Below are 22,775 nucleotides of genomic sequence, written 5' to 3' on the forward strand. Positions count from 1 at the left end.
CAGGGTGTATTTTGTCATCCTGATGATCGAGAATTGCCACGAGACCAGGAGAGCGAGGTCGGTGCCTACGGGAGGGAGTCCAGTGGCAGACTCCCAGGGGGCTGCTTCTCCTCCTTGGCCTCCGCGGCCCCGGGCAGGGGGCACGAGCCTGCTGTCACCAGGCAACTTGCTCCAGGTCGCACTGCTAGACATGGCGGAGCTGGGACTTGAACCCACATCTCTCGGAGGCTCAGCCGTCGCAGGAGTCCCTGTGTTACACGGAGGGTTTGCCTCCAGCCCACTCGGCACCCAGGACAGACTCAAGCTCCACCTGCCTCCGGTGCCTGGTGTGAGTCTGTCCAGGACTTGAAACGAGTCTCTGAGCTCACCCATGAGAGCCTGTTCCCCGCCACACTGGCCGCTGAACTGGTTCGTGTATTCAAGCCCAGGAATTCCTGCAAGCCCCGCACTGGGAGAGTGGCTGATGTTTTATAGATGACTGGGACCCGGTAGCTGGTCATCTACGGCGTGACCTGGATCTCTTTGAACAAGAGTGAACCGAAGGGGTACACGCTTAAGTGTGAATGTGCGCGTGCGTGTGTGTTGGGGGCAGAAGGTGGACGTTTGTGCTTGGAGAGAGGCTGCAGCCTTTGTCAGAGTCAGGGTCACTTGGAGCAGAGGGTCTGGAGGGGAACGGACGCTGCATTTCCGGGGTGGCCGGTTGGGAACTCTGGCTGCCACAGCATTGTGGTTTACAGCATGAGTCAGACCTCCCGGGTTCAATTCCTGGCCCCACATCGCCTGTCTGTGAACCCTTGGGAAAGCTTTCAACCTTCTGAGTCTCAGTTTCTTCATTTGTACGTGAGATGCTGACAGTATTAACTTCACAGGGCTGGCACGCCAGGGCTGAATGAGCCAGTCCACACGTAGGGCTTATTGCTGCAGCTGGTACAAGTTAAATACCATAACGTTGCAGTTGCTGTTAGCACATCTAGAAACAAGGCAAGAGCAGGAGCCACATGCATCAGAGCTAGTGGGAGCTTCCTCGGGCCACACTGTATTTGATAGGGATTTGATAATGGCATTGATACCAGTTATAACGGTGGCTGCTTTATTGTTTGACCACCCGCCATGTGTCAGGCGTGCTTCTAGATGCTCTACAGGAATCATTCCTTATCCTCACGGCATCCGTGCAGAATCAGGGTTATTGTACCTGAGATGGGACTACTGAAGCAGAGATGCCCAAAGACTCGGAACTAGTGTGTGGATCAGGGAAGGTCTTGCTCCCCCACTATGAGGTTTAACCATGACTTGAACCACTGGCCTGGAAGCCAGGCTGCCCTGGGTGTGAGTGCACTTGGTTGAGATCTTGGGGTATTGGTGTTTCCCATCTATGACATGGGCATAGCAAGAGACGCCCGTTGTAGGGCTGCTGGGGGGGACCCAGGAGAGAGAGGATATGTGGATGACCAACACCAGGTGCCTAGAGCAGTCCTGGTACAAAGGAGGCCCCCGTTGGCTCCCACCATCCTCACTCATGGGCTTCCAACCAGTTCATCCCGGCCCCTCCCGGGATCCTAAGTCGAGATGTGCACACAGTTAAAGCTCTCCAGCCGGCAGTGTCTGAAGTCACTCATACCCAGCAAAATACGCACATGATGACAGCAAGGTCTTGTTTTCAGAAAGGCCTCCCTAGTTAGCCCTTCTGTTTTGGTTTTGTGCACAACGGGTTCAGCTGAGCAAATCCCTCAGAAGGCTCGTTGGGTCACAGGGCAGACGCTGTCGACAGCCCAGTCCGAGACCCATGTGCTGGCTTGGAAAATGCAAACCGTGCTGTCCTGTTCTTGTCGTTGCAGGCTGCCAACAGCTACCTGAGAGACCAGTGGTTCCACTCCCTGCAGTGGAAGGTAAGTCCTGACTTGGTTGCTCGTTTGAGGTGGCCACCTCCAGCTCGGGCAGCGGCGTGATGGCTTAAAGCCAGTTTATCACCCAGAGGCACAAAGGTGACCTCTTGCCATCCAGACGGCTTGATGAAGGGACTTTGCTGCACTGTGTGAGAGCCCGGCCCCCTCACACTCTGGTGTCCGATACCTGTCCCCTGCTATGCTGAGATGGCATCCCCCCGGCGGCTGCTGTGCGAGGGGGCCCTACAGCTGTTTTCCTGCCTTGGGCGGATCACGGCGCTGCTCCCTCTCAGAATAAAGGCGACCCTAAGGGGCCAGAGAGGCTGGACTTCAGGGGCCCAAGATGCTGCGTTGAAAGTAACTTCTGAAGGCTGTGCAAAGCGTAAACTTAACCAGAGAGTCAAACACCTGAGTTCTGTTTCTGCAGTCTTCACTGCCTTCCAGTTACCTGGTTCTCTAGCCTAATGTCCCGGTTCTAGCTCTACGCAGGGTGGTTCAGAGCTTTGTGGCTCATAAAGAGGAATGAGTCTCCTTCTGGTCACTTGCAAGCCCAGGGGCTGATCCCCGAAGGGTCCCCCAGCCACCCGGAGAGACTGAGTTCTGCTGTGGCTCAGGCGGTGGAAACGCTGACATCAAGACCGGGGTGGCACGGAGCACGCACAGTCAGCTTCTCGTTCCCACCCTGCCACCCTACCACCCCTGATCTTTTGCTTGAGAACAAGCTGTGACAGGCCTATGGCCCGAGGAGCCAGCAGGGTATGGCTGGAATGACTGATGTGTCATGAGCTGTCATCCTCACAGTAAGCTGGGGCCGCGGAGGACGCACGGCTGGCCTTGGGCAGGCCTTAACGCCGTGTGACGTGCCGGGAGGACCGAGGGAACACTCAGGATTCCCCTCATGCCTCTGGAGGGGCTCTCGCCACAGCTGGGGCAGAGGACGGAAATACAACCCTGGAAAATGACATTCCCAGTCCCACAGAGGGCCAGTCCCCTCCTTCCCCTGTCAGCTGCCAGCCTCTGGCTTTGTGCCTGCCGAACCCGGTCTCAGAAGCAGAGCGTGAGTCTACAAGTCGGGGCTTCGAAGGGGAGGGGCCCAGCCTATACTGAGCTCCTACTGTGCTCCAGGAGCTGTGCTGGGCTCATCGTGTCCCTGTCCCCCTTGCCTCAGCCTCACAATTCACTGTTACGGTGGCTCTCACGTCATGAGAAAGGTAGGGCTCGGGCTGGCGTCCAGGCTCCCGTAGCTAGTGAGGGGCTGGGGCGGGGCTCAAACCGATCTTCCCCGGTACCGATAGGTTTCTGAATGTAGTTGGGTCGGAAGGTACCAGGTGGCAGCCAGGAAGGTCAGGTGGCACATTAGTGCTCACGGGATCAGCAGGTGTGCCGAGAGTTCCATTTCCACGGGGAGAACATCCCTGATGCCTGGCTCTCTGTGTGCCCAGGTACCCGTGTATCCCGGGACAGGCAGGGCGTATGTCAGAACCTACGGGGGGGCCATCTGGGGGTTCGATGCCAGAGCAGTCAAGCTAGAGGAAAGACCAACTGGGCGGAGGAGGTCAGGGGCTACTTGGGGAAGCGGCCATTTTCACCGCCAGGGACAGTGACTGCTTAGGTCTCTGCCCGCGTTCCCCATGCTGTTCCACGGGTGGGTCCTCGGTAAGTTTCCTCTTAGCTCGGGACAGGGCAGAATGTACTTGGAGGCACACCGCCTCCCTGACAGGTCGGGAAGACACCTCATTTCAGAGGTGGCCACGATCACTGTCAACAGAGAGGGCAGTCTGTAGGGGTATTGCTCAGGGCTCTGCTCTCTGCCTTCCCCCGGCCAACATCTCCTTCAGCAGAACTTACGGGCACAGCTGGGAGGCAGTGCTTGTACAATCCGTGAGTGTCACACAGCTACAAGGGGTGACTAAGCTGGTGAACACGGAAGACAGAGTTTCGGGAGACTTTGACAGGCTAGAAAGATGACTCAAAAATTCAGGCTTGAAACATTCAAATGTCAGGGATTACATGTGGGGTTCAAATCATTGAACGAGTCCAGAATTGGGGATCCTGGGTGTCTAGCAGTTGTCATGAAGACTTGGGATGTCTGTGCTCAATTATGGCAGCATTCGGTTTGTTCCGGTTGTTAAATTTAATCAGTAAAAAATAAAAAAGCATGCGGAAAACTGAAGTCAGGGGTGCGAAGGAACTGGCAAATGCCTGGCAGTGTGCTGGCCATTTTGCCAGGTGCTGCACGGCAGCCTTCGTCCTCACCGTGCAAGCGTTGGCTTGTGTCTTCAGCAGGCTTCAGGCACTGGCAGCTTCTCCCCTTTGACAATTGCCCCCCTATAATTTAGGTATGCTGCCACCAGGGGGCGGTGATATCTCAGTGTTGGCAACTTGATTTAATCCCTGTGGTTCTTGGCCACTCAGTTTTGGTGAGCTTTGGGGCGTTGTGCTTTCCTGCCGTTTGAAATGGCAGAGAACGAAAGGGGTTTAGGAGGTACTGTCCTCCAGTGAAATGTGTGACGTGGGATTGAGTCCTGGTTCCTGTAGCCTGTTTGTCCTGTGATCTGGATGGATCTCGGAAGTGCTCCTCTAATTCCGATGCGGTTACTGAGGACCTATGGTGTGCTAGGCCTGGCTAGATGCTTTCCGGGTCGTTGTCATTCAGCAGGTGAGGGGACCAAGGCTCAGAAAGGTTGAGTGACTTGCCTGTGGTTGCACAGCAGATTTCAGTCGAGATCTGGGGGCCCCTCCTGCTGCCTCTTTGATCAAACTGTGCCTGACTCTGAGATTTGGCCTCTACAGCCCATTTGGGACATATCCCTCTGCTCTCCTGGGACAGCCACTCACCCCCTCCGTACTTACAGCCAGCCCTTTGGGATTGTTCCTTTCCTTTTCTTTCCTTTCTTTTCTCTGTCTTTAACTGAAAAAATCAGTAGAACATCAAAATTAAGGACATTCAGAAATCCCACAATCTCTGCTTGACTTTTTAAATTTTTTACATGTTGTTTGTATCATTGTATTCCCCACATCAATATATATTAATATTTGTATCTTGTATCTGCAGTGCACATGCAGAATACATTCTTCTATTTGTCATGAATGTTACCTCTTAAATACTGTGTTCTCATCCTGTTAACATGATGTTAGTTTTTATCAAATTGTGCTGGTATCTCTAGGGCATTCCCAAAAGAGGTAACGTCGCCCCTGGTGGGACAAAATTGGTTCTCAAGGGCTTAAAAAAATCTTCGTTATTACAGTAGTATATGGCCCCCCAAATCTCGACCCTATTGGACAAAATCTTACTCTTTAGTATTTCATTTCAAGGGGAGGAAGAAAAGGGTTGAGAAACACTGCTTATAGAATTGCCCTCAGATTGTCTTGTGGAATTAGGCAGAACATAAATAAAATACTATATGCCAGTCTTGCCAGTCTCTGTTCCGTCTGGGTGATACTATTGTTGTAGTGGCCTCGGCTCAGAACTTTGGGCCGTCACATCTCACCTGCTGGAGGAGTTTGCTCAGCCCCGGGCGCTGTATTTTGTGCATTAGCTCGTCTTACTGAATAGGTTCTGTTATTGCCATTTGCAGATGAGCAAATCTGAGTGCAAGAGCACGAGTCATTTGTTCAAGGTCCCCAGACCAGCAAGAAGGGCTGTGGGGTTAGACCCAAACGTCCCTGCCCTCCTCTTCTCTCCAGGCAGCTCTTCCCGGCCTTCCTGCCCATGGCAGGTGTTGGTCAGGGAGAGCCGAGGAGGCCTGGAGCAGGAAGAGGCCCAGCGTCTCCCATCCCGGAAGGAGGGTGGGACGGGCCTGTCTGGGCAGCCGGGTTGGGCTGCTCGGCCCTGCCAGGATCTGCTGGAGCAGAGCCCAGGGCCTGAGGGCTCCCTGGGGAGCCGAGCTCTGTTTGGTTTGGGTGGTTCAGCCCCAGAGGCCAATTCCTGGGGGTGTAGAAGCATAAACAGTTGTTTATGAGTTAATGAGGCCTCATTTCTGACTCAGAGATACAGCTCCTCACTCTCGCCCTGGCCCTTGGAGGCCAGGTCCTGTGCAAACAGGCAGGCGTGTACAGGGCCGTGATGGGACAGGCCTGTCCGCGTGTACGAGGCCCTGAGGGGGACAGGCCTGCGTGTACAGGACCGTGATGGGACAGGCCTGTCCGTGTTTATCAGGCCTGTTCTTATGTACGAGGCTGTGAGGGGACAGCCCAGTTTGTGAGAGGCCAAGCGTGTGTTCCAAGCTGTGAGGGGACAGCGTGTGTACAAAGTTGTAAGATTGACCTGTTTCTATGTCCAGGGTTTTGAGGTGAGAGGCCCAGGTGTGCACAGCCGTGGGGGACAGGCCTGTCCCTGTGAGCGGGCCCCCAGCTGTGAGGAGACACACGCCAGGCTCGTAAGGGCGCCCTGAGGAGCAGGACGCCCTGAGGAGCAGGACACGTCTGCTTCGTGTAGCCGGAGCTTCGGTGCCTGCAGCCTTTTTGCTTCCTGAGAAGGGGCTCCCTGGGCCATTGCACGGAGGTCTTGGAGACCAAGACGACTGTGTCCCCAGGAGAAGCTGGGTCACTGAGAAGAGCCCCGGGGGCCAAGCCCCAGAGCGGGGCCCAGAGCGGACCGTGTGGGACAAGAAGCTGGCCTGCCTTCCCGTCCCAGGGCTGGCAGGGCAGGGGAATGCGCTCGGCTCTGGGAAAATCCCAGCCCAGGTTGGCATCCTCTCTGGCCATCTGCCCTGGGCGCAGCTGCCTCCTCCTTCCCGGGCAGGGTGTCCCGACCCCCCAGGGTGGCTGTGGCCTTGTGATCAGCCCGGCCAGGCTCTGTCCCTTCTCTGTACAGGACAGGCGGGTGGAAACGAACGTGGGGCGTGTGTGTATGTGAGAGGCAGTGTGAGTGTGTGTCATGGCGGGGTGACCACTTTATGAGTATGTTGGATATGGAGTGTTGATTTGGGCCTCACTTTCCTCATCTGTGAAATGGGGATGAGGATAGCATCTCGCTTGCTGGGTGGTCATGAGGGTCAAATGCTCTGTCATTTGTGCAGCAGGGGGAAGGGTTCCTGACAGGAGCCAGTGAGCGTCATGTGCGTCATTATCCGTGTGTCTCTGGGTGGGTCCAAGGCCACACAGTGGCCGGCTTAGCCCCGGCAGGCGGTCCTGGCAGACTCGAGGCCTGGGAGAGCGGAGGCTGGGTGGGAGTTCATCCTCAGGAGACCCCCTGCCCAGCACTGGCCGAGGAGCGTCTCCCAGGTTCGCGGAGCATCCTCTGTGCCTGGCACTTTGCGCACATTTGCTCCCTCAAGCCTCCTGACAGTTCTGCCAGGTCTTCGTCACTCCCTCATGTTATGGATGAGGGGACGAAGGACACTGCCAAAGCCAGCCGGCTCCTAGTGAGGTTCAGAGTCTAACTTCCACCTACTGAGCGGCATAGATTAGTCTGTTCCACGTTCGGAGCCCCCACTGAGGGACAGCCACTGTCAGGGTCCCCAGCATGCAGGCAAAGAGCCGGAGGCTCAGAGAAGGGAAGACCTTGGGGCTGGAAGCTGAGGGCCCAGAGCAGTGCCTGGGTTCTCTCCTCCCCACCTGGCCGCACCCCTGGCGAGGCAGGACCCTTCACCCTCACCCCCACCCGCAGGGGGAAGGCCCCCGGGAGCCAGCTCAGGATGGCAAAGGGCCTTGGAGCTGCTGCCCTCCCCATACCCATTCTCTTTGCTGACTGGCAGGACAGGGCAGGACCATGCTGTGGGTGTCTCTGACCTCTGACCCCCAGCTCTGACCTTCCTCCCTGGACTCACCTCCCTCTCCCCTGCAGGGCATGGAAGCCTCCCTGGGGAAGAGCTGTTCCTAGTGTCCTACAGCTGTGGCCCGCAGACTCCTCTCTCCCTCTCCCAGCTTGTGTCCCCTGAGTCTTCAGCCCAAACTGAGCCCCCGGCCGCCCCCCAGCCCACAGCACAAAGCAGCAGACGTCCCTGCACCACTGACAGGACACTCGCTGCCGCACCAGGCACATGCCAACGCCTCACTTGCATCACTTCCTTGAATCCTCACAACCCTGAGGAGGGGCCTGGTCTTCTGTTTTCCCATTTTGCAGATGAGGAAACTGAGGCTGAGAGGTTAAACCACTCGCTCTGGGTCACACAGCTATTATGTGGCAGAGCTGGGATTTGAACACAAGTCTGACTGGGTCCAGAACCTGGACCTTAGCCACTGGGAACGTAGCTCCCACGGCACACGCCTGCCCGAGAGCGCGTGCGCAGACACACACAGACACACACCCCAGACAGGCCTCACACCTGTGGGCTCATGCCTAATGGCACCCTGCCTCCCTTCTGCTCTCGTGACCCGCGTGGGCAGAGCCCGTGTGTTTTTGTTTCGTGAGGCTTTGCGTGAGGGCTTTACATTTCTCTCTGAGTGTCACGGAGGTCACCTTGGGGATTATGTGACTTGACCTCGGCTTGGCAAGCCCCGGCTCTCACGGGGAAGGGCTGGGTGCCGTCTCCTGTCCTGCGAGTCAGCTCTGCCCACGGCCAGACCCCTCTCGCTCAGGACCAGCCTGGTCCCCACGTCTGCCCCCAACGCGCCACGTCCCTGAGTCCCCGATTCCAGAGTCCGGGCTCTGCGTGCCCGGAGCTGGCCTCACTCCTGACTCCCCTCTCGTCGGGCCACGCTCTCCTGTGTGGCTTCCGGCTGGGCTCGTCTCCTCTGGCTCAGGACGTCCCTTTGTCTTGAGAGAAGACACTGCCCTTCAGCCACCTGACCTCGGTGTTAAGCATCCAACCCCTCAGGGCTGCCGTCCTCTCTCTGTGTCTCCTGTCTCCTTCTCTGCCTTTCCACAGCCACGGTGAGGACAGCAGCCCCTTGCTCCTGCAGCTGTCGTCCCAGGCTTCGTCCCCTTTCCACGGACACGCGGGCAGCGGTGCCGGGCACAAGGCAGCCTGCTAGTGGCTCAGACACTCTGACGTGGCACCCACCGAGGGCCTTTCTGGCGGCTGCACGAGAGTCTGTGAGGAGGTCGGAGCGTCATTTACCAGAGGACGCTGCTATTTTTGGCCATCTGGGTGTTCCCCGTCCTTCTCAATCACGGAGACTGCAGTCCTGACGATCCCATATCTGAGCTTTCACTTCTTTTCAATTCCTTTGTTTAAGGGCAGATTTCCAGAACATGGTTACTGGGCCAAACAGGAGGGGTATTTCTGTGGCTCTTACTGCACGTTGCCAATTTGCTCACAAAAGAACGATTTCTACCATGTTTGGGGGTTCCAGTCCCGACTCCACCACCTGCAGGCTGCGTGACTCCGGACTGTTACTTTCCTTCCCTCCTAAATAAGACGGGCTTTGTGATGAGGCCAAGTTCATCAGGTTCTTATGACGATTCAGTGGGTTAAGAGCTGTAAAGAACTTATAGCAGCACCCGCCATGTTGCAACCCCTCAATAAATGTTCATTCTTCTTTGATGAGCAAGGACACAGAGGGAAATGGGCTCTTCTAGAAGGGTCCTGAAAGACAGGGCTGCAGAGGAAGGGAGGCACCTGCATGGCACACGGGCTGCCACCCCCCGCAACCCCCCGCCCGGGCAGGCATCACTAATCGGTCGCTGCACGCTCTCCCCGAGGCAGAGCTCTTCTCAGCCCCTGCCTCGGTGACCTCCCCGGCCTGCGGTGCAGGAAGTGTTACTGGAGTCCAGGTCCGGTGCGCTTGGCCTGGCCTGCGCCTCCCGGGGGCTGCTCACGGGACCCCTGGGGGGCTTCCAGACAGGCGCTGCGGGTCCCATTGTCCGGGTGTCCTGCCCTCTGAGAAGGCAGGCATGACGGAAGTGGGGCAAGGATGGGCGAGTTGGCCTCCGTCCTCGTACGGGTCCAAGCACATGCCTGCTTCATCCAGGTCGAACAGGCAGGAACTCCATCCAGATTAATTTCTGGCAGTCAGTCAAAGAGGGCTTTGCCACCTCTCAGGAGGGGATCAGGGATTCAGTGGAGACCTGGAAAGGGAGGGGCTTTCCCCAGGAGGCAGGGGCCCACCCCACTCCAAGGCTGCGGGAGGGGCCCACGTGGGACGTGCAGCTGGTGACAGAGCCGAGTCCCCGACAGCAAAGGCCCCCACCGAGCGAGTGCAGCCAGGTGGCTTCTGTGCGTGTGCTCAGTGTACTCCAAGGAAGGAGGCCTTTGGGGGCTCAGGGCCCGTCTCCCGGGAGGGCCGTGGTCTCCAGCGTGTCCCAGCCACAGCCGAGCCCCTCAGTGGGTCATCAGGGACCCTGTAACTAATGACAAAGGGGAGCTTCAGGGACTGAAACTAACAAGTGGCAGAGGGCTGGGCAGCCTTGGGGAGGAGGCTGGTGCTCTCACGGGCTTTCTTTCCAGTAGAGGGAGAGAAAAACAATTATTAGGCACCTACTAATGTCAGGAGCTGTACTGGGGGCTTTTATATATCTCAGCTTGTGAAATCTTCTCAAAGTTTGATTGAGCTTTTCTGGAGGGAGGAGCCGAGAGAGCAGCAAGACTTGTCCAGGGTGTCACATCTAGACACGGGGGAGCCTTCCGGCTTCCCAGCTGAGCCCTACCTGGAGCTCTCTTTGAAATAGACACAGGACCTTTTTGTCTGATTTTTTTAAATAAACATTTCGCTGAATGATAAAATACATCTAGAAAAGGCACAGGTCAAAAGAGTAGTGTTCAGTGAATTTGCACAAACAGAGGCTGCCCGTGTAACCTGAACCAGATCGAGAAACAGGGCGTGACTGCCACCCAGGTGTCCCCCTGGGCCACCACTGCTCTGCCTCCAGCAGCACAGATTAGCTTTGCCTGTGGTTAAACTTTATCTAATGGACTCATACACTCAGAACTCTTTCGTGACTGGCTTCTTTGGCTCAAAATGAGGTTTATAGGATTTATGTACATTGTGTATAGTGATAATTTATTCACTCACTTTGCTTGATGGTGTTCTGTTATATGATTATACTCTATTAACTTGTTCATTTTCTTATGGCCAGAGCTTTCCAGTTTGGGGCTGTTCCAAATAGAACCATGATAACATTCTAGCATATGACTTTTGGTGAGCATAAGTCCGCATTCCTTTGAGTGTGTGCCTGGGAGTTAAATTGTTGGGCCACAGGACAGACTTATGGTGACCTTTAGTTGACATTGCCTGCCAGTTTTCCAAAATGGTTGTACCCATTTATACTTCCACCAGCAGTGTGTCTTTAAGACACAGGACATTGAAAAATTGCATTTATTAAGTTTTTTAAAATACTGAAAAGGACAAAGAGAATTTAAAAAATGTCTACTGTCGGTAAACCTTTGTTAACACTTTTTAAGTTTTAAACGATTGAGCTATGATCTACATATAACAAACGCACACATCTTAACTGTTGGGTGGGAGGAGTTGGGCTGTTATTCACGCGAATAGCCACCGCCCAAATCTGCATCACCCCAGAAAATTCCCTCGTGCTCCTTTCCAGCCAGATCTTCGCCCTGCCAGATATTCTCTGTTAACATTTAAGAAAAATTAAATTTATGCACATATATGGTAATTCTAAAAAGAATAGAAAGATATGAAATATAAATTTGGGCCGGGCACGGTGGCTCATGCCTGTAATCCTAGCACTCTGGGAGGCCAAGGCAGAAGGATCGCTCGAGGTCAGGAGTTCAAGACCAGCCTGAGCAAGAGCGAGACGCCGTCTCTACTAAAAATAGAAAGAAATTAGCTGGACAACTAAAAATATATATAGAAAAAATTAGCTGGGTGGTGCATGCCTGTAGTCCCAGCTAGTCGGGAGGCTGAGGCAGGAGGATTGCTTGAGCCCAGGAGTTTGAGGTTGCTGTGAGCTAGGCTGACGCCACGGCACTCTAGCCTGAGCAACAGAGCGAGACTCTGTCTCAAAATAAACAAATAAATAAGTAAAGTTGGTCTCCACCTCCTTCAGGTCCATTTTCCCAAAGACAGTCACTGTTAGTCGTATGGGGCTGTGAACATTCCTTCTTAAACACCACATGTGGATCTTATCATCCACGCTGTTTGGTTCCCTGCTCCTTTCTCCTTCAGTTAGATGTCGTGCGATGTCTCCACAGTAGCACCGACAGGTCCACTCCTTTCGTTTGTACACTTTCCTGGTATTCCTTGCGGAGAGGGTTCCAGCTGAATGGGGTGAAAGACATATGGGAGACTGCGTTCGTGACAGAAAGGAACAAGTGTGACAAGTGTCTGTTATCTACAGGCCAGAGACAGCTGCAAGGCACCTTGCTGCCCAGGCCTCAGCCTTGGGGAGCCGTAACTGCCCCCAGGGGCTAGGGTGGAGTGGGGGGCTGGGTTTGCACCAGATGCCTGGGCCTCCAGGCCTTTCCTTACACACCTGTCCCGGCCAGACCCCCCGCCCCCCCCCCCACCTCCATGAAGGGCCAACCTTGGGCTTTGAACGTTTAAGGCCCCAGCCCCACCCCACCTCCTGTGTTTCCTGGACCTCAGCAGTGGCGCATTACATCGGCTTTCCAAATGGCCAAGGAAGAAGTGACATTTGTGGGTTGTTATTTTTTCGAGGCTAGGAAGGGGGACCATAGCGTCAGTGTGTCATCCAATGCACGGTTTGACGGGCCGATGACTCACAAGCCACATGAGGGTTTTCACGTAAACAGTTTGCAGATGAACTTGTTTTCTGCCCTTTAAGGCAGAATTTTGTTTTTTTCTCTTTCTTGCTCTTGAAGACATGTTTTTAAAACATACATGGGAAGTGGTGTCTTTTGATCTGCGGGAGTCTACGACAGGTCTCTTGTGCAGCCGGTGGTGGGCAGCGGAGCCCCCTGAGCTGGGATGCTCGTCTGCCCTTGGGGTGGCACCATGGCTGGTGTCCGGCCTGGGACGGGAAGGTGACCCACTGTTCCTGAGTTGGGCTCCGAGGCTCCCACCTGCCTGCCCGTTGGCTTGGAGACGAGGCCAAACAGACTCTGAAAAGAGCAGCACCTGTCCCCACAGAGGAATTGGGCCCTCGCCTCACCCGGAGATACCCCGAGGGGCAGCAAGCTCAGCTCTCTGGGAAGAAAGGTGTTTGGGAGAGAGGCTAATTGACCTGGAGACGATGCCCAAACCACCAGGCCCTGGTGGCCATCACCTGTGTGCTGCGCCCCGGAGGACCCTGGTGCACTCTTAGAACCAACAGACAGTTTTGCAAAAAGCCCTGAGACGCACAGGGACCCCCTTTTGGAAGATATGAGTTCACTCCTAAAGGAGCCTGCTGGCCTGTGGCTGGGGGCGGGGAGGGGGGGATGTTGCCGAGTGGGGCTGGGGTAGCAGGAGGGCCTGGCTGCCTGGCCAGACCTTGGGAGACCCGGCTGAGCCTGTCCTCTGTCCAGGAGAGCAGGGACCTTACAAAGCACACCTAGGTCATCAGGGGCCAGCTCGACATTGGCCAGGGGTGGTAGCAGCCTCAAGCAGACCATTCCTGTCTGTTGACTCTTGAGGCCTTTGTCAAAGTCTATGTCGAATTTTCCATCGGGGAGGGTCCTTATCTCATCCCAGGCCTCCTAGCCACTGCAGACCCAGGGATTTTGAACCAGTAACTCAGTAGTTTTCAAAGTGGCTTTCAGCATCTGAATCACTGGGGAACTTACTAGAAATGCAAATCTTCGGTCTCATAAGTTCTAACTTGGGGTGAGAGTGCAACAGGCTGTTTTAATGCACCTTCCAGGGGATTCTGATGCATGCCCGAGTTTGAGCACCACTGCAGTAGCTTGAAGTTAGAGGAAAGAACACTAAACATCTATTGAGTCCCTGCTGTTTTCCATCTGCTTCATCTTTGTTATCCTATTTAGGCTGCACAATGTCCCTGGGTGTCATGTCCCCATTTTACAGATGTGAAACTGACTCTCAGAGGAAATAATTTTCTCAGGCATCCAAGCCAGAATTCACTCCCAGGTTCTGAAGCCTCCTTCTGTACCGGTTATGTCCTGTTGCTGGGTCCCTCACGGCCTAAGATCAACCATAAAGGACTAACTGTGTCCATGGCTTTGGGCATACTTGGCCGGGTCCCCTCTATTTGTGCAGGTGACTTAGAATCCACCGCGATGAATCCATCGAGCTCACCCTCCTCTGATCCGTCTTGGGCTTCCCTTGGCCAGTAGAGACAGACTGCAAATTCATTTATTAGGAAACTGGATCCTTTTCCAGGGGACTCATAAGTTAAGACCCTTTAGCAGAAGCTGGTGACTCCAGCCCAGAGGAGGCAGCCCGGCACGGAATGGAGGCTTCCAGACAAAGCCCTGACCGGATCAGATGCCCTTTGAAGTGCTGTGAGCACTAGATAAAGTTCTTAGTAAAATAAACAGTGGAGGCCCCTGTTGAGATGCTACTGTCTTGAGGCGTGTTCCCGGCAAGGGAAATCCGTATTTGGGATGGAGAAACTTTATCAGGCTCAGAGGAAACAGAGCCCAGTGTTGCTCACTGCGTCTCAGGGCAGGGCCACTCGCCTCGGCCGGCAGCCTCCCACCCTGCAGAGGAAGAGCAGGCTCTGGTACAGTATTTGCATTGTTAAATTTATTTGGTGGGTTGCTATTAATCAGGGATGCTTGGTGAAATGCCCTGGAAATGCCATCTCATATTAATGATTAACAAGAGGTCCGCACTGCAGTCTTTAATATTGGGTGCAAAGCGCTCTTTGATACTGTGTTGGCCTGGGGTGGGGGAGGGCTCGCTCACTTAGGTTCAGGAGCTGAAGCTGGTGGCCCTGCCAAAAAGATCCTCGAAAGGATTGGCACACAGGGTGGAGTCAGGCGGGAGGCTTTTGGTTGGCTTCAATTTTTTAAGAAATGTATATCCTCCCTCTGCGCAGTGATGTTTGAGGTGTCTTACAGAAGCACACAGACTGGGAAAATCGATGCCTGTTGATTTGCAGTGACAGCCACTAGGTGTTAAGAGAGAAAAGGCCAGATGCACAGACACCTGTTTAATGTGATGCCATTTTTGTACAACAAAATGAAGACCCAAAAAACCTCCCTGTGTATTTGTATTTGATTATATATGACCATGGAGAGAGATAGGAAATGATATGTACCAGGGGTCTGCATACTAGCTGGCCCACCACCTTTCATAAGGTTTGTTTTTTTTTTTTTTTTTTTTTTTGGTAGAACACAGCTCTGCCTGTTCATGCTACAACAGCACAGCCGGCAGAGCCTAGAATATTTAAAACCTGGCCCTTAGGAAAATGTTTTCTGAACCCTAATGTATAACATGCTATAACATATATATTTCATGGTGTTGGCATAGATTCAGGGGGGTGAGGCTAAAAGAAAGCCAACATGTGTGATATGGCCTAACTTATGCATTCGTGTGTGTGTGTGTGTGTGTGTGTGTGTGTCTGTCTGTGTGTGCATGCGTGTGCACCTGCACACAGAGGGAACCTATGACATGTTGGTCACCAGGACACAGATGTGCAGCCACCAGCCCTGCACGGTGGAGTGCTTGCTCCTTCCTCTCTTCCCTAACGCTGTTCTGTATGATTCGGAATTGTGCAAAGAACATGTATTATTTCAAAAATCAGGTAATCTGCGACACTACTGAAAAGTAAAAAATAATAGGATCTCAGATACTTCCAGTTCTCTCTAAGAATACAGGATTCTGACCAATTTAAGGATTCTGTGGGAGGTACAGTGCCACGACCGTGATCCCAATTTCTGAAATCTTTGGGCATTTTTGCCTTTGTTTTTCTTTTATTAAATGTACGCTACGTGAATATGGCTTCCTGGAAAAATTTGAAACATTACAGATAAAGCGGAGCCCCAGTCCCTGGGTCCTCCCCCAAGCCACTTCCTTCTCTGAAGAAGCCGCTGTCACCAGCCTGACTTGGCCCTTCCCGGACTTGCCCCGCACAGCCCTGTGTATTAGGTCCGTGTGTATGTGCATGTCAGCACGGATGTGTGTGCGTGTGTTTGCTTCTGCGCTGAACAGTGTATGGTGGAGACAGAATCCGTGTGGGATCCGTCAGCTCTCCTCCATTCTTTTACTGCTGTGCAGTGTGGCTCTGTGAGTGGGCCACCGGGTGAGCATTTCTCTACTGATGGACAGTTAGGGGTTGCTGGTCACCCTTGTTTTTTCTGAGGTTAGCTATCTGCAGTCAATGTTTTTCTGAACCCAATAGCTGCCATTTATCAAGCCTGAAATGTTACCTGTAATCCTCTCCACAGTTCCAGGAGGCAGGTGCTACTGTCACCCTCATTGTACAGGTGCTGAAACAAAGGTTCAGAGAGGCAATATCATTTGCCTGAGGCTGCACAGCTCATAAGTACCAGAAAAGAAATCCAAATGTAGATCTGCCCCACTCTTGGTTTATTATGCGCACACCTGAGAGCCAAAACGGGGCCTCGCTGGAGCCTCTAAATTCCCCAGAGTCTCCGGGCTGGTGGAGAGGCAGCTGGCCACAAACCTTAGAGTGGGAGGCTGTGCCACCCCTCCCCGGGGCACTGCTGGTGGCAAAAGCCAGAGGGACATGGAGGCCTGGAATTCCCCACTGGGGGTTCCCAGCTGAGTGTCCTAGGGCCGAGTAGCAAACCCCCACAAACGGAGTGGTGTAAGACCACCATCCACGCCCCCTCCACAGGTTCTAGGGGACGTTCCTTCCCACCCTCACCTCGTCCAACTTTTGTCGGTGGCTCCGTGCAGGTGGGCCCGCAGGGAGGGCTGTGCCTGGACACACGTCCACTGGAGGGAGAGGGGGAAACTTCTTCCTGCTGCCCTGGTCCGATTAGCTGGGGTCATGATCTGACTGGTGGCCCCCAAAAGATACATCCACGTTAAATCCCTGGAATCTGTGAATGTGACATTATTTGGAAAAAGGGTCTTTGTGGATGTAATTCAGTTAAGGATCTCGAGTTGGGGAGATGGTGCTGGATTAGCCGGTGGGCCCTAAATCCAATGACAAGTGTCCTCAGAAGGGACACACAGAGGAGAGACAGATGGAGGTGGAGAAGGCCATGTGACCATGGGGCACAGAGTGGAGTGATACAGCCACAAGCCAAGTGCTAGGGTCTCAACGTTTGGGTTCCTGAAAAATTCCTATGTTGAAACCTAATCCCCAGTGTGGGGGTGTTAGGAGATGGGGCCTTTTGCGGGGTGATTAAGACATGAGGGTGGAGCCCTCATGAATGGGATTAGTGCCCTTATAAAAGAGGCCCCAGAGAGCTCCCTTACCCCTTCCACCATGTGACAACACAGCGAGAAGACATCCGTCTGTGAACTAGGAAGCGAGCCCTCACCAGACACCGAATCTGCCTTGTTGTTGGACTTCCCAGCCTCCAGAACCGTGAGAAATGAATTTCTGTTGTTTATAAGCCACGCAGTTTATAGTATTTTGTTAATAGCAGCCTGGATGGACTACGACACCACAGAACACCTAGAGCCACCACTGAAGGGTGGTGCCTGGGATTCCATGCAAGAACCCTGAGAAATTGGCAGTGTCTTCTTCACTGCTAGGGCATGAGGCACCCACGGTGGCACTCCTTACTGTGACCTCCCATCTCTCCTGTGTCCCTGCCTTCCCTCCTCCTGAGAGAATCCCCCCTCAGCCTCTGCCTGTACCCAAGGGTGTTTCCTCTCCCGTCTCCATCCCTCCCCCACCCCTCTTTCTCCAGCCTGTTCAGAATCTAACTTAAAAACCCCTTCTAGTCAGCGGGTTTTCTGCCCAGTTGAGCCTCCTTGGGAACAAGGAAGTGTCTCCTGTGCCCACGGCCCCGGTCAGCTGTGGAGCAGGAGCTCGGGGGGCAGAGGTGACCAGGGGCTTAGGGAGGGGGGCGGGGCGGGCTGTGTGAGTTCTCGGATTCAGGGAAGGAGGCCCCTGTCCTGGGTCATGGACAGCCAGCGTGTGCTTTGCCGGGCCCTCGTCACGTCTGGCCTGCCTTTTGCGGGCTGTTTTTCCACAGCCTCCAACAGGTTTCCGAGAGAAATGGCCTCCCCCAAGGTTAAGGCCACGTGAAGGCTTGAGAGCTTTCCAGAATGCTGAGAGCACGTCCGGAGTTGTTCCTGTGTGTGCAGCTCGGCCCCATCAGAGACCAGGGCCCGGGACTGAGGGCGACCCTGAGTGAGGGTCCTGGTTCAGACTGGAACAGGTCACCTTCCCTGTACCTTGTGGTCTTCCAGGCTGTAAAATGGGGGTCACACCTGTCGACCCCTGGCTGCACATTCGGATCACCTGGAGATTTTAAATATGATTTTTGTTTATTGTGGTAAAGTATCTATAGCATGATTTATCATTTTAACCATTTTTAAGTGTAAAAAAAGTACATTCTCATTGTTGTGTAACCATCACTATCATCCATCTCCAGAACATTCTCATCTTCCCAAACTGAAACTCTGTCCGCGTTAAACAATAGCTCCTGCTCCCCGTCCCAGCCCCGGCAGCCACCTTCTCCTCTCCGTCTCTGTGAATTTCTGCTCTGGAGACCTCACGGGAGTGGAATCATACAAGACCTGTCCTTTTGTGACTAGCTTATTTCACTCGGCACAATGTCCTCAAGGTTCATTTATATTGTAGCATATGTCAGCATTTCCTTCCCTTCTAAGGCTGAATAATATTCCGTTGCGCGGATAGACCACATCTCATCACTTACCCATTTATCCGTTGGTGGACTTGGGTTGCTTTCATCTTTTGGCCGTTGTGGATTTTGCTGCTATGAGCCTGGGTTTGCAGCTATACTTTTAAATATATCACTGCCAAAAAATACTGATGCCTGGGTTCCTTCTGCTCCCAATACCAGTCTGAGGGGTTGGCCTGGGGTTGGCCTTTGTCATTGGAACTTTAAGGCCCCGGGTGGCTTTAATGTATAGCCAGGACTGGGAACCCTGGCAGGGTCGTGTGGCTGGGGTGAGCGTTAGCACAGTGGCAGCACGTAGGAGCCCGGGCTGCCGGCTGGCGTGACGGTGGCTGCTGGTGCGGGCTGGTGTGCAGCCCTGTGAACGGGAAGCTCTGAGCCAGAATCCTCCCCCGTGACTCCTCTTTGCCAAAGACCCTTATGCCAGCCCCCTGCCGACGTCCTGCCCGATTCTCCTAGAAGTTTCCCCTGCAGCCTCCTGGGTCCCCCGGTGGGGCTCTTCTGACATCACTGATGATGCAGGTGCCGCGGCGCGGAAGCCCAGCCGTCCCTGAGAGGCCAGAGGCTTATGCAATCGCGTCATGAGCTGGGGGCAGGTGGCAGGGTGACCGGGGGCAAGGAAGGGACAGGATACCAGGTTGTCCCTAGGGAGAGAAGATCCAACAAATTCTAAATCCGGCTAATACCTTCTCAACCCACAGTCCCGGAGGGCCCTGCTGCCCCTCTGGGAATCGAGAGGCTGGTGGGCAGGACAGCAGAGCCGCTGGGAGCCGGGCTGCCCGGCCTGGCCTGGTCCTTGTTGCTGCTTACCGGCTGTGTGAATTTCCCACGGCTGCTGTGACAAATGACCACAAACTGGGTGGCTTAAAACAACCAAAATGTGTTCTCTCATAGCTGTAGGGCCAAAAGTCCAAAATCAAAGTGTCAGTAGGGCCATGTTCCATCTGAGACTCTAGGGGAGGTTCTTTTCCTCCCCTGCCAGCGTCTGGTGGCTTCCGGCAATCCTTGATGCTCCTTGGCTTGGAGACGTGTCATTCTAGTCTCTGCCTCCATACATGGCGATCTCTCCCCCATGCTCACGAGTGTGCGCGTGGCTCTCCACGTAGCCTTTTTGTAAGGACACCACGCATTGGATTTAGGACCCACCTAATCCTATATGACCCCATCTTAATGCAATTATATCTGCAAAGACCCTATTTCCAAAGAACATCACAGTAACAGATTCCAGGGGTTAGGACTTGGACGTATTGTTTGGGGAGACACAGTTCAACCCACAACGTCAGCGGTGTGACCCTGGGCGCAGTGTCAATCCCTCCTTGCTGCCTCTCCTCTGTGTCGTGTCCTCCTGATGGAGAAGAGTAAACCGGGCAGGTGGGTGAGTTACGTGCTACTTAAAAGGTTCAGAAACATCGTCTTCCCTGGAATCTACTAATGCAGAGTTCCAGGCCCCACCCAGCTCTACTGAGTTGGAGTCTGCATTTTAACCAGACCCCTGGGCGGTTCCTGCTCACGTTAATGCTGGAGAAGCACAGGTGGGCGAAAGGCTGTGGTGCCGGGCCTGGCGCAGCCCAAGCACTGAATACCCATAGCCGTTATTTCTGGTGGGTCTTCTCCTCCCTGCCTTCTCCACCTTTTACAAACACCGAGAGCACCTTCCACGGACCCCAAGCGTGGCTCCAGTCACCGTGCAGAACATCAAAGGACCAGATGAGGCCTACAGAGCTCATAGCTCAGTGAGGAAAGTGGCCGTATACAATTTTTTAAATGCTGTCAAACAGTGAGGATTGGATTTTGCCCAGGATGCAGCAGACCCTGAAGTGCCAGGTAGGATGTGGTACCCAGCTGGCAGCCTGACACCAAGGCCAGTTCATCTCCTCACCAGCCAGATACATGGTTACCCCGGCAACCAGCCGATGCCATAGGGACAGTGGAGCAGGACGCCCGCCCGAGTTCCTGCTGTTTCCTTGGAAGCGGTGATGACTCCACGAGGCCACCGCCACTGGGCACCTGGGGCTGAGTGCCTGGGCTCTGTCCTCTCTTGCAGACAAATTGCCCATCTCCCCAGGAGCCGGCTTTTCAGGCAGCCGTCCGTGGGGCACCCAGCTGCAGCCAGCCTGTACCCACCCGGGGAGGAGGGAGGCTCAGCTCTCCGGTTCCCAGGCGGTGGCATCGATCGAGGCACAGAAAGCGCCCAGGCGTGCCTCTCGGGGGGCGTGGTTGTCAGGTGCTCCACATCTGAAGCTAGACCTGGGTCCCAATTCTGCCTGGCTCATACTGGCCATGTGACCTAACCTCGCTCAGCCTCGGTTTTCTGATCTGTAAGATGGGACTGGTCATACCACTCACCTTAATGAGTGATGGAGAGGATAAAAAATGTTATTTTATACAGAGCACCAACGCAGGGTCTAGCCACTGGAACGTCATCCAAATGTGATGGCTGTTATGTTCTCCTGTCACTTGTCATAACCCAGGATGCAGAGCGGCTGTTGGCATTATTACTGTAATTGGTATCTTTGTGAGAGTGGTTTGTGCTGTGCCTCACCCACTAGCTGGACTGGGGCTGGGCTCGCCTCCCTTTTGTGTGGTTTCCTCATTCCTCACCCCGCCGTAGAGCCAGTGCCCCACTCAGAGTAGGTGTCCCTGTCTTGTTGTCATCTGTCAGTTGGTTGGACCAGCAGGTAGAGTTCAGTAATAAGTACTGGCTAAATTTGGGGTCCCCTTGGAGACCCATTAAAGCCAGCACTGCCCGGTGGCAGCACTTAAACTGATTGGGCACAGCTGAGGCACCAGGACAGGGTGGTAGACGTCCAGTTATTGGCAAAAGCAATGACAGGTGTGCACAGTAGCGCTTGTCACGGTAGCCAAAGGTGGACACGACCCAAATGTCCATCCAACGATGAACAGATGAATAAACTGCAGCCTATCCATGCAGCGGGATATTACTCAGCATGCAAAGGAACGAAGCAGTGACGTGCTACGACGTGGATGACCTTGAGGACGTCATGCTGCGTGGAAACAGCCAGTCACAAAACACTATGTATTGCATGATTCCATGTACGTGAGATGTCTGGAATAGGTAACTCCGTAGAGACAGGATGCAGATTGGCAGTTGCCAGGGGATGTAGGAAGTAACTGCTTCGTGGGTACGGAGTTTCCCACCGGGTGACGAAAATGCTGTGCAGCTAGATGGGGTGACGGTTGCACATGTGAATATGGGAATACCACTGACTTGTCCACCTTAAGATGGTTAATGGTTCATTTTATGGTATGTGAATAAGTAAATATATATGCCTGTCTATGTATTAGGTTAAGATGAAATGTCCGATTTCCTGAAGTTCTGACAGTTGATATCTCTGACACTTCACTTTGACACTTCTTGTTTTATTTTTATTGTGAAGCTACATCTTTCAAACATGCATGGCCTGTGATTATCTTTCCGTCTTTTTAGAGCAATTTTTGTGAAACCATGGATAAGTGAAAAATTTGTGTTATTTTCAAGTATGAGTTCCATCATGGAACCAATGCAGCGCAGACAGCTCGAAATATCAATGAAGTGTTTTGGGAGGATGTGGCTAATAAACGTACCTCTTGTGGTTTGAGAAGTTCCATTCTGGTGATTTTAATCTTGAAAATGAGCCACGTGGGCGACCTGAGACCAAGGTGGATAACGATGAGCTGAAAGCTGTAGTGGAAGCGAATCCATCTCCACCTACGTGTGAATTAGCAGCGAGGTTTGACGTTACTGTTCCAACAATATTGGACCATTTGAAACAAATTGGCAAGGCACAGAAGCTGGATAGATGGGTACGGCATGAATTAAACGAGCGTCAGAAGAGAAATAATCTCGAAGCTTGCCTTTCTTTGCTGTCAGGACATAAAGGCAAACCATTGCTACGCCATATTGTTACATGTGATGAAAATGGATTCTTTTCAACAATCGCAAGCATTTGGCACGGTGGTTGGGTAAAGATGAAGTATTAAAAATACAGCCTCAAACTGAATATTCATCAAAAAAAGCTAATGGTGTCTGGTGGTCCAGCACTGGTATTATCCACTATAGCTTCATCAAACCTGATAAATCAATTACAGCAGATGTCTACTGCAACCAGTTGGATGAAATGACGAGGATGCTTGTGATTAAGCAGCTGAGATTGGCCAATGGAGACGGGCCAATCCGCTTGCACGACAGCGCTGGACCACATGTCGCACATATAACGCTGCTCAAACTACAGAGGCTGGACTTGGAAACTCTCTGTTATCCGCCATATTCATCAAACCTTGCACCAACTGACTACTGCTTCTTCCAGGCTTTAGACCACTTCCTGCAAGGAAAAATATTCATTTCTCAACA

At 53.5% G+C, this 22,775-nt stretch overlaps 1 protein-coding gene across 1 annotated transcript in view; it reads left to right on the top strand.

The window, feature by feature from the left end:
* Positions 1-22,775, top strand: part of CMIP (c-Maf inducing protein) — a 229,743-nt gene that overhangs the window by 148,112 nt on the left and 58,856 nt on the right. Inside the window, exon 3 of the mRNA XM_069456581.1 lies at positions 1,836-1,886. Within this exon, the coding sequence (XP_069312682.1) occupies positions 1,836-1,886 (51 nt within the window). The remainder of the gene's footprint in view (positions 1-1,835; positions 1,887-22,775) is intronic.

This window comes from Eulemur rufifrons, chromosome 23 (assembly GCF_041146395.1).
Source record: "Eulemur rufifrons isolate Redbay chromosome 23, OSU_ERuf_1, whole genome shotgun sequence".
NCBI classification, from domain to species: Eukaryota; Metazoa; Chordata; class Mammalia; order Primates; family Lemuridae; genus Eulemur; species Eulemur rufifrons.